The 12,420-nt window shown below is 39.5% G+C and overlaps 1 protein-coding gene across 8 annotated transcripts in view; it reads right to left on the minus strand.

Annotated features, from left to right (window-relative positions):
- Positions 1-12,420, minus strand: part of GARNL3 (GTPase activating Rap/RanGAP domain like 3) — a 215,880-nt gene that overhangs the window by 72,842 nt on the left and 130,618 nt on the right. For all 8 annotated transcript variants that reach the window (XM_071216986.1, XM_058302888.1, XM_058302887.2 and 5 more), the window contains 2 exons: positions 6,691-6,755; positions 3,526-3,589 (listed from right to left, as the gene is read on the minus strand). In XM_071216986.1, coding sequence (XP_071073087.1) covers positions 3,526-3,589; positions 6,691-6,755 — 129 coding nt within the window. The remainder of the gene's footprint in view (positions 1-3,525; positions 3,590-6,690; positions 6,756-12,420) is intronic.

The raw sequence follows: 12,420 nt of genomic DNA on the forward strand, positions 1-12,420 counted from the left end.
CAAAGCCAGGAGCCAAGTCCCTTAGAATTTTTTTCCCCCTAAGACTCAGTTCCTTAATAGGAGCCTGTCCTTAGGGCAGCATGAAGTAGTGAACTTAATCCTGACACTGAATCCCTTGATCTGTCATATACTTACCTGTGTTTGGGCACAAGTCATTTAACCTTTATGGGTCTCTGTTCTCTCATCCAAAATACAAGGATAATTATTGTCAACTCCTGTGAAGGTCATTGTGAAGAAAAAGAATTACTGTGTGTGGAATGCCTGGTATCCAATAGAGGTTTAATCAACCTTAAGTTAACATTTCTTCTCATTCTCAGTCACTCCATATATAAATTTGTAATTTAATTACACAGAAATTCCATTTGTCCAGAAATAAAGTTTTCTAACAAAGTAGATTCTGGTTGATAAATAGACACCAAAACCAAAGGCCCTGAAAGGAAAACAATAGATGAGTAAAGGCAGGGAATGGATGGAACCCAGCGAAGCACGGCTGTGATGGGAAGGAGAACCCAGAGCTGAGAAGAAGCTGACAATAGCAAGGACCAGGATGGAGGCTGAAGGGACCCTCACAACCCCTCTTCTTGACCAGGGCTCTCTAGGATGGAGCTGTGCCAATGAGAAACCTGGTAATTCTCAAAGAACTGTATGAGGTACATAAAGCAGTGCTTTATTTAACAGGAAGTCTCTGTTCAGAACTCAGGCATCTCTATTACTTCTGAATTCTGGAAGAAAACAAAATTATGTTGGACAGTTTTTACTTTGTGACTTAGAAATACTACGGTCCCTTCATATTTGCACATCACTCTGCAATTCATTTAAAAACCTTCTTTGCACAGTTTCTTTTGATCTTGTCAATGACCCTGAGATGTAGGCAGAGTGGTTTACTTGTTCTGGAATCACATATGAGGATTCTGAGGCTGGGAAAGTGTCTTGGTTAGGGTCACATGGCCCGTAAATGTTAAGAGCTGAACCTAGTGCTCTAACACTAGTTAGAAGACTAGGTAGTCTTGACTGAAAGAAGTTGCCAGTGTTCCTTCCCGAGTAAGACAAGGAAAAGCTCACATCTGTCAGTTTTACAAATGCCTTTTTAGCCAGGCAAGTCTTAGGGCTGGGATTTTTGCAACCAGTCCCTGACCAAGTAACAAAGGTGGATCTTAAGTGGGCCAGCTGAAGAAATCAGAGCCTAGGGACAAGAGTCCTGGCTGAGCTCAGGGCTAGAGCTTAACCATTCAGTGTTGCATCAGGAGGGAGGTCATCAGCTGTCAGGTTACATTTATTTTGCAGTTTCATTATTTGAGATTACATTTGTTCAGAAGTGGGTGGTCCTGCAGTTTGTGCTGATTTTCCAATGTCCCACTTTAACATGCCTCAGGTTTTTGAAATGTTCTTGTTCCTGAATCAGTAAGCTTCAACTAAGTTCCCTTTTTGCTTGTTTCTCAGTTTGTATTATTTCTAGCTAGTCATGGTGTTTTTTAATCTAGTCTTTCTGGCTCTGTTTTTGATGAATGCATGATTTTGTCATTAGTTTGGGAGACTGACACTGATTTTTTTCATATATATGGGACTTGAGACAGCATGGTTTTACATACCTCACTTTCTTAGATTTTCATAAAGAACCTGGTCACTTAGGAAAGTCATATTACACCACAACTAGCTGGAAACAAATTTGGTGGATAGGAAGAAACACACAGAAACCCAGGTTTCTCTATCCACTTAAAGCTAACTTACCACACATTGCTTCTGGAAAGATCTTCAGCCAAGAAAAATGTTATATATAGCAGCCAGTCCAGTTCAGCAACATTTTTAAATAGCAAAAGATACATTCTACTTTGTAGAAAGATGCCTTCTTTATAATGGAATTGATTTATTTTCTGTTCACTATTTGGATCCTGTGATTTTAAGAAATCTTTCTACTACACCTAAAGCCTGTTGCTCAAGGGTTCCTAAGGGGAATAGCAGCGATACTACTGATACTAAATTTCACACATGGGCACACTCATACACAAAGAGGATGAAGGCATGGGATTTCCCCAGAGGGGAAAGCTCATGTGATTGGTTCCTTGTTAAAAAGAAAAAATAGCCAAAACATAAATGTAGGGAAGGCATGAAATATCTTTTGTTTGCTAAAAAATACAGGCAGAGTTATAGGCAGAAGGTTGCTATATCTCTTTTCCTTGCCATCTTTTATTTTGTGGAAGAGAGAAAGAAGATCATCAGGATGTCTGAACAGAGGTGAATTATATTGAAGGAATTCACTCAGCAGCAAGATACAGAAAAAAGCATCAGAGAATGGGCTCTTGGGTTTGGGGCCCAGTGCCTGGAAGTGGGGTTGGTACTAGAAGGCTCACACCCAGGACCAAACAAGGAAAGGATTAAGAAAGACAATCTGTACAAATGGAACAATAGAGGCATACTGGTACTGGAATATTTATACCTCTAATTTGTTTTAAAATTTGCTATAAGGAATTATTTTTAAGCATAGTATGCAAAGCAAGCTTAAAGTTGCTTAAAGCTTAAACAAACACAACCATATTTGGGTACAATTATCTTAAAAATGAAATTAAAACAAAATATATGGGAAGTCATAACTCTATATTTTGTGTTAAGCTAAGTTGAAAGCCAATAACTTTATTTTAAAAGCCAACTATATTTTAAAGATGTGCAGGTAAAGATTCCCCATGTTCCAATCTATCCTCCCCATACAGTCTAAACTATTTCTCTAAAAGGCAAATTTAAGCATAATGCTCCTCTGCTTAAAGATTCTACTAGCTCCCTGCTGCCTGATGGACAGAATTCCAGCCTGTTCCACAGCCTCTTCCCTTGTCACCCTGCACTGGCACGCCCATCCCCTGAAACTCAGCTCTGATGCACAGCTGGCACACTACTGGGGATAGCTGTGGTAGTAGGGTAGGGGGTTCAAAGCTAAATGGGTTGCGACTGCAAGACAGAAGTTTGACATTTTTCTAATGAATCATTACTTGGATTATTACTTTAAATATTTTTTTTTCCTACCCAGCAGACTTTTCTCCTTTAAATGTTAAGTCCTAAGAAAATAGGATGGCTTTCTAGACACCTTTGATATTCTATGGTACCCAGTAGAGCATTTTACTCAAATAGAGCTCAATAAAACCATTTTTTATTTTATTACCTTTTAAAAATCTCTTCCTCATTCTGCATAACTCTACATTACTCAATGATAGGACTGGCTTTTAAGCCAATAAGATCCTTCTGAACATAAACCGCGTTGATCCACAGATCAAGGACCATACCATTAAGTGGTTTCCAGTATAGGTTATGCATTGGAATTACTCAGGAAACCTTTGAAAAATATATATTCCCAGGCTCTACCCCAGTTCTATCAAGTCAGGATCTCCATGTCGGTTTCTGGCGTGATTTTCTTTTTATTTGGAAGGTGCACAGGTGATTCTGCTCTGTATCCCAAGTTAAGAAACATCTGGGATCTGCCAGTTGTAATTAACACCATGATAGACTTTACACAAAAATTAAGAATAAACTTTCTGTTACCTTTTGTATCTCAGGATGAAAAATTTCTCTGGGACCTTTCTCAAATTTGTCCAGGTTCATGGCACTAAAACAGAATGAGAGAATGAGGTACAAAGTGGTGGAAACTTAATGTGGAGCAAGTCTCTGCTCTTTAAAGAAGTGCCATGATTTGTCCTAGAAAATTAGAGCTGCGTTCTCTGAAGGGCCTGGCATATAGGAGATATAAACCCATGAATGAGTGATTGATGCATGAGTATAGAAGATTAACCAAACACTGCATTCTACTTTACTCATATAACTGTCCCCTAATGAAACTCATATAATGAGGGAGGGAAGAACTGGGTGCATCTGTTTTAAGCAACTTTGATTAATCTTCAAGATTCTTTTTTTTTTTTTTTAAGATTTATTTTTTATTTATTTCTCTCCCCTTCTCTCCACCCCAGTTGTCTGCTCTCTGTGTCCATTTGCTGTGTGTTCTTCTGTGTCCGCTTGTATTCTTGTGAGTGGCACCAGGAATCTGTGTCTCTTTTTGTTGCGTCATCTTGCTGTGTCAGCTCTCCATGTGTGTGGCCCCACTCCTGGGCAGGCTGCACTTTCATCGCACAGGGTGACTCTCCTTAACGGGGCACACTCCTTGCGTGTGAGGCTCCCCTATGCGGGGGACACCCCTGTATGGCAGGGCACTCCTTGTGAGCATCAGCACTCCACATGGGGCCTGCTTCACCACATGGGTCAGAAGGCCCTGGATTTGAACCTTGGAACTCTTATGTGGTAGGTGGATGCTCTATCCGTTGAGCAAAGTCTGCTTCCCCAAGATTCTTTTCTGATGTACTAAAAAAGTGATTTACAGATTCAATGATAATACAAAATGTAATTAAGATTGCCTGACATTTCTTTCTTCCTTTGGAAACTACTCTGCCACTGAGGGCACAAGACCTCCTTAAAGACTGTTTGTTAATGTTTTACTTTAGATAAGTAATGTAACTTTCTGAAACTTAAGTTCCTCTAGTGTAACAAAGAGGCTGAATTAGGTGATCTCTATGGCTCCTTTCAGCTAGAATTCTAATATTTACAAGTGAAAGCTAAAAATAATAACTAATACTTTACCAGTACTTACTCTATGCAAGGCACCAAACTAAATGCTTTACTTGAATTATCTTATTTAGTCCCTATGAGGTAAGTACTATTTTATCTCCACTTTAAAGATGGGGGAAATGAAGCTCAGGATAACAAAGCTGGTGAGTAGCAAAGTTAAGATTTGAATTCAGCGTTATCCATAGTACTTATATTTTAATTTCCTTTTAAGTTATCAAGGTCATGATTTTATCTATTGGGAACAACTGTAAAGTTTTAGTTTTCCACATCTTTAAAAATATTTTCTTGCTGTAACTTCCTCTGGTTATAGGTAGTAGGCTGAAAAGCTAAGGCCCTACTCATATACGTGAAGGAAATAACAATTAAATACAATTCCTGATCTTTAAACATAAAGATGAAAGAAGCTGGAGTAACTTATTTTTAGGGGGAAAAAAGATACACAGAAATCTTAAGCCAGTATAATTCAAAGTATTCGTCTCAAAACAAGTTAAGAAATTTTAACTCCTTAGAAGCAGCAAGATATTTTAGTGCTCAACAAAAGTGTTAATCTCTTTATTAATGCTTTCTTTATTCTGGGGTCAGACTGCTCAAGAAAAAGTCAGAAGGCCTAGGAACAGAAAGGAGAAGGTCTGTATTCTGGACACCAAATGAAGCTTGAAAATGTGATGTTAAAAAAAATTACTTCTTAATCTCAGTGCCCTTTAACCAGCCAGATGTAATCTCTACCTGACAGTCAAATTTGTCATTCTCAGAGACATTTTGGTTAAGTGTGAGTTGTGGCTATTATGCATTACCTGTGAACATTAAAAATACCATCTCCTACCACACCTAGTTGCACACAAATACAGAGGAAAATTCCAAGGGCACTAGGAAAAGCTCTATCCTTTACCCACTATGGCACAATGGTTAATGGCTCAATCCCTGGAGTCACATGGACTTAGATTTAAAGCCCAGTTCTGTGACTTCTTGGCTATTACATCTTTGTCCATTCCCTTCACCTCCTTTAGGCTCAGGTTTCTCATATATAGAGTGGAGATAATAATAGATCTACTTCATGGAGCTGACTTAAAGATTTAATGAAAGAATGCTTGTAAAGCATTTAGCAGAGTTCTTGAAAAATAGAGGCTACTGATAGTTACTATGATGTAACATCTTAGCTGGTAACAAAGGAAAAAGTTCAATCTGAGGGGGGAACTTCCTTGGGGAGGGTTGCCACCCAAGTATGGGGTAGATATAAGGGGGAGTGGGAAGGTAGGGTCATTAGAGGTAGCTGAATGGGGAGCAGCTGGATGTTCCATTCATTTAACTTTCTGTTTGGCAAAGAATAAGTACATTCTTTCCAGATAAGCTTTGCTGACATCTGGGTTTCTATTTCAAAATGCAAAAAGGAAAGGAAAAATATTTCTTGATTTTCTTTGCAAAATCAAAATATCTGAGTGCATGCAAGAAAAAAGAAGCAAGCAACTAATGTAGTATGGAGAAACGCTTAAGAGTGATGCTCCAGGGGAGCGGATGTGGCTCAAACAGTTGAGTGACTGCTTCCCAGATGGGAGGTCCCGGGTTTGGTTCCCAGTGCCTCCTAAAAACAAACAAAAAAACAAACAACAAGCAAACAAACAAAAAAGAAACTGACTTAGTGGAGGTGATGTAACTCACTGGTTGAGCGCCAGCTTCCCTCATACAAGGTCCTAGGTTCAATCCCTGACCCTGGTACCTCAAAAAACCAAACCAAACCAAACCAAACCAAACCAAACCAAACCAAACCAAACCAAGAGTGATGTTCTGGAATCAGCTGGACCTGGACTCCGGTCTCAGTTCCACCACCCATACTAGCTGTGTGATCTTAGACAGACGTTTTTCTCTCTCTCTCTGAGCCTCCATTTCTTCCCCTATAAAATGGGGATAATAGTATCTGTCTTACAGTGTTGCTGTGAGGATTACATGATGCAAATCCTGTCAAGTGCTTAGCAAAATGTCTGGTCCCTAGTCAAGGCTCAAAAAAACAGGAAGCTAACTATAGAGTGATCACAAGGAAAAAAATGATAAAGGGCTATAAATCCTGATATTAGGTTTCCATTCACTAGTACTCACCTTAAGATGGACTTCACAGAGAGGGTTTTTGTGGGACTGTAGGGGAGGCATATTTTCTGGGTACCCTGAAAAGTTAAAACACCAAATCAGTGTGATGTTTAGCAGTTTTTGTCTCTGAAAGAGCCTCATGTGGCTATTAGAAAAAACAAACCCATGTCCAATCTTTCTCTTTTTTCTTCAAGGAGAATATATATGAATAAACACATTCTATGTTGGAAAAAGTCTTCTTTGGACTTGACAGCATCTTCTACAACCTCCTCATCCCCAACAATTACAGATTTAAACATTATTCTTCAACATATTTTCTGACTGGTCCTTAATCTTAGGTCCTATGGTGAACAGATGAACCATATGAACCAGAGGAGAAAGGAACTTGGACTCTGAGCCAAGAATATTAAGTTTCAGAGATCATAAGAAGAAAAGTCTCCATATGTTCAATGGGTCCCAAACATGCTGATTCTCTAAATCAAATATTTTTTGAACTAAAAATCCTTTATAGAAGGTTTCATAATTTGTACTTTTATACTCACCTGGGTTTACTTACTTAAAGTCTGTTTCCTTTTCTCTAAATGAGTACCCATTATAACTAACTTACAGAAAGTACATAATAAATATTTGTTGAATGAAAGGGAATGAATGAAGAATTTCCTGAATGATTCAGTCCCACAACCAAACCATCCTGGATGGAAGACTGCTATTCTCTTTTCAAAAATCTTCATATAAGAGATTCACAGATTTATAATCCAGAGGGATTTAAACTACATAGTTAGCAAAAGGATTATCACAAAATCCACATTTAAAATGTTCTTTCTAACTTTGAATAAAACAAAATTGGCATTACAAACACTTAGAAGGGTAAGGCCATTTCTTGCAAACCTGAGTTACTTCTGTGGCCTTGGTTTTTACTGGCATCAGCCTACCTAACATTACATTCACCTGTGTGGGATGTCAACCTGTATGAAGTGTATTGAATTTACCCCCTTGCTCAATTCTATATTTTCTTCTCACCGAACATGTCAAAGAGTTTTAAAGAGAAGCCAAGGGCAGCTTAAGGGGGAATGTGTGGATTAGGAGAGGGAAGGACCCATATCTATACCTGGGTAAGAGGAACATCTTCATGAGCTGCCTATATGAAGGTGAAACCCAGGGCCTTTAGGATTGTGGGTTTGTATTTTCCTTTAACACAAACTAGTAAACCTCCTCTTCTCCATCTCCTCCTTTTAGCAGCTATATAGAGAAACTTTCTAGTAAAAAGTTTCCATGTTTTCCAGTGGAACAGTCAAATGCGTAGGCAGAGTCAAGTACATATATATTAGACAACATTAAATGAGCACAGCAAGGATACATAGTGCATGTCAAACATTACCCCACTTAAGTAAAAATGTACATAGACAAAAGTGTATATATATATACATGGACAGATATCTAGAAGGCTCCTGCTGTGATTATCTCTGGAGAGTTGGATTTTGATCCTCTTCTTTTTACTTTGCTGTATTGCTTGGATGGAATTTTTACAATGAGTATGAATCATTTATAAAACGGACTTTGGCCCAGTGGTTAGGGCGTCCCGTCTACCACATGGGAGGCCCGCGGTTCAAGCCCCGGGCCTCCTTGACCCGTGTGGAGCTGGCCCATGCGCAGTGCTCATGCACGCAAGGAGTGCCGTGCCACACAGGGGTGTCCCCGCGTAGGGGAGCCCCACGCGCAAGGAGTGCACCCATAAGGAGAGCCGCCCAGTGCGAAGGAGGGAGCAGCCTGCCGAGGAATGGCGCCGCCCACACTTCCCGTGCCGCTGATGACAACAGAAGCGGACAAAGAAACAAGATGCAGCAAAAAGACACAGAAAACAGACAACTGGGGGAGGGGAGGGGAATTAAATAAATAAAAATAAATCTTTAAAAAAAAAAATGTGTGTGTGTGAAGAAATACAGCAGAGAAACGCTAGGCTTTTGAAAACAGGGTTATATGTTTAACTATTTTTCTTTTTTATTACCTAACAAAATGTGAGCCTCTGGGATGGGGTCAGAGGCTGATACATATATTTCTTGGGCGAAGAGAAGCTTAATAGCTGACTCTGTATGTCAGTAATGTGCTGGAATATTTTCAGTTCCTTGCTTTCCTTCAGCACTCCTATTTGGAGCTGATAGCAAACACTATCCCTTCCTAGATGCATAATTTAGGATGAAGGCATTGTCTCTTCTCAATAGAAAGGGACTAACTCTCATCCCAGCTCCGTGCTGACTTGCTGCCTTCACGTAGTCCTGGGGTTTAATTGGTGGGGTTTAAATCCCATCTCTTTGACTTCTCTAATACCAGCTATGAGAAAGCCCATAGAGAATTGCCCCTCACCCCACCCCTACTCCTTGTTTGTTAGGTATTTGTTGTTCCTTCTGCCTGCTTCACTCTCTCTTTCTACTCTTTCTGTGGCTGGTTCCCTTTCATACTTTAGGTCTTTATTTAAATGTAACCTCCTCAGAAAGCCTTCCCTGAACTACCTCATGTAAAGCAGGTCTCTCTTATCACTCTCAATATTTGTTTCCTTCACAGTGCTTATCACAATTTGCAATACATACACTATCTTTGGAAATTAAAATAAGCAGATCTTCCTCCCCAGAATATGCCCCACCTTCCTTCACCCAGCACCTGGCAAGAGACCCAGGTGAAGAGGTGGGGTGACTCCAGAAGGAAGAAGATATGACATTGATAAAATTTATTCTAGAGAAGTAGAAGTGGGAAACCTATCCTATCCTGACCCAGGGGAAGGAGGGAAGAAGGAGGATGACAGAAAAGCTAAGGGGTTAGATTCTGGGGTTCTTGATTCCTCATCTCAGGGCAGATCTTAAGGGCAGGGGGTGGCAATGAAGTGGGGGATGAGATGCTGCAAATATATCAAGATAAGACCTGGAGGCCCCTAAGAACATCTGGACTAGAGGCTCACTTCCCAGGCATGGCTTTTCAGAGGAATCTTGAAGTCCACATAGAATCTATTTCAACATGGTGAGGGGCAGTAACTTAGCAGCTACAAGAGTAGATGACCAGAAAGATTAGAGACATGGGGCTAAGGCAGTGCTCTTGTCTCCTCACATCCAGCCCATGGCTTGCAAGGGATGTGCCTCAGTGAGGGAAATTAGAGCAGCTGAGAGGTTCAGAGACTAGCAGAGACCTGGAATCTGGTCAAAGGTTCACAATATGCAGTGATTTCATAATACAGGGTAAATGGCTGGGACTGTAGATTTCAAGGGTAAGTGCTTCCCAATGACCCAAAAAAGTCAGAGGGCTGAGTTATAGTTTAAGAACCAGATTAGCCACTACACAGCAGAAAGAAGCAAGAACCCAGAGGACTGCATGTGGATCAAAGGTCCTCTTCTCCTGACACCATGAGGTATTACAAACCTTTTCCTCATGTATGTAAAATATCACCTTCAAGAAGAATAGGAAGAAGGGGAAGAAATCTGAAAGACTGATTACTTGCTCAAAAGAGACAGTTATCCCACACAGAATATTTAAAACAGAAGAGATTGGAATACTGTAACTAGCAAACATAAATAAATAAGTAATATATTTTAAAAAGTAGGCCAGAAAACAGCCTGCCTGGTGCAGAAGATAAGAGGCTTTGGACAAAGGCACTGTCACTTCTCAATAGGTAATGAGCAGAAAAGAGTATCATACAGGCACTTGAGAAAAAACTGGCACACAGTTCTCCAATCTTACCTCCTAAAACTGTTGCATAAACTTTGCTTCAAGCACACCTATGCTGATGGTAAGACTGACCCCAATTACAGTATTATGGGGATGGGGCAAAGTGCCAAAACTTTTTGGCAGGAAATGATTCACGAGTAAGACCTAATTATTTTTTTATAACAGATTTTTACCTTAAACCTGCTCAAAATAGAAAATTTCTAAAACATAACATGAGAGTTTATGTAAACAGAAGCAGATGTAAACAGGTTAAGCTGGTCTTTGGTGTCATTCATTAATTTTTTCAACAAATTATTTACTAAGCTCCTTCTCTGTGCCAGGCACTGGGATAGGTGGTGGGGATACTGAGAACAAAGAAGACACATCTCCTACTTTCATGGAGTTCATAGTCTCTGGGGAGAGTCAGCATTAAGTCAAAGAATTACACATTAATTATTTACAGAAGTGACAGCTTGGCCACTTAGAACTGGGTTCTGCCTGGTCTGATTCCTACTGGCATGTGGCCTGGGCCATGCCATTTAACCTCCTAGAACTGCAGTAATACCTATTGAAATAATGCATTTGGAGGATTTAGTGTGGTGCCTGGCATAGAGTAAATACTCGACAAATGATAGATTTTATTGTTATTTATTTTTTTAAAGATTTATTTTATTTATTTCTCCCCACTCCCTCATTGTTTTCCACTTGCTGTGCCCATTGTGTGCTGGTCTTCTTTCTAGGAGGTACTGGGAACCAAACCCAGGACCTCTGATGTGGGAGGGAGGTGCCTAATCACTTGAGCCTCTCTGCTCCCTGTTTCATTGTGTCTGTCATTATGTTTTCCTCATGTCTCCTGTTGTGTCAGCTTGTCAGGCCTGCCAATTGCGTCAGTTCATTGCGCCTGCCTGTTGGATCAGCTTGCTGTCTTGCTCATCTTCTTTAGGAGGCACCAGGAACCAAACCTGGGAGTTCAATTGCTTGAGCCATATCCGCTTCCCTGTTTTTATTACTATTACTCTTTTTACCATTATAAAAAGTTCCTAACCACAGTTTACTCTGTAGTGGCTCCTGGAAATTCTTTTTGGGACTTTTGTCAATGCTTTATTGCTATATATGTATGTATATATACACATATACACACACATTTCACAAAGAAATCGAATTACTGTTTTTTTTCTGTATTGTTTCTTTTCCAAAATGATCTACAGAGAAATTTTTTTTTACTATATAGCTGAGATAAAAATCAGCACGCAATTATTCAAATATTGGATTTCAACAAATGTACCAAAAAAGTGAGCCCACCAAATAACAGGGCTAACATCTTCTAAGTGTGTCTTATTTTTTTTTTTGCTTTATAATCATATAATGTTCTCACCAATTCTAAGCAGTTTAAGATTTGATGATTTGGGATACTAGATAAACATGAATTTTAAAACAAGATCTCACTGAATGTCATCTCTTTAATCTTCAACACCCTGTGAGCCATAGCCTGGCACTCTTCCCATTTTATAAAGAAGAAAATGAAGGCTCAGAAGGCCTAAGCAATTTCCTCAAATTCAAAATGAGTCAGTTATTGAAGTAATTTGCTTGACTCCAAACCCTTTGCTCTTTCCAATGTATCACAATGTCTCTGAAAAATTCTCCCAGAAGCAAAGGGAAAAAAATACTAAGAGAGGAGAATAAAGAGCAAAGATGAAAGACAGATATCAAATACAAGAATTACTAGAAAATTCAGAAAAAAGAAAAGCAGCAACAATAATGAGCCTAAGAAAACGTTTGAGAGCTGAAGGAAGACCTGCGTCTATCTCTAAGCTGAAATGGCTTGCTTTCAACTCACTGCCCCCAGAACTATGTGGTCAGAATCCACATAGGCAAGGTTCTTGCCTTGTTGAGTCTAGAGTTGTTTTTGTACCAAGCAAAATTGATGAAAAAGGGCTAAGCCTAAATGAAATTCTAGGAGGCCAGAGGATTGAGTGGTGGACTGATTGAGTGACTCATGGAAACAGGACCTATGTAATATCATTATAGTCCAATAAACTGTTTCTTTTACTT

The sequence above is a fragment of the Dasypus novemcinctus genome, chromosome 8 (genome assembly GCF_030445035.2).
Source record: "Dasypus novemcinctus isolate mDasNov1 chromosome 8, mDasNov1.1.hap2, whole genome shotgun sequence".
NCBI lineage: Eukaryota > Metazoa > Chordata > Mammalia > Cingulata > Dasypodidae > Dasypus > Dasypus novemcinctus.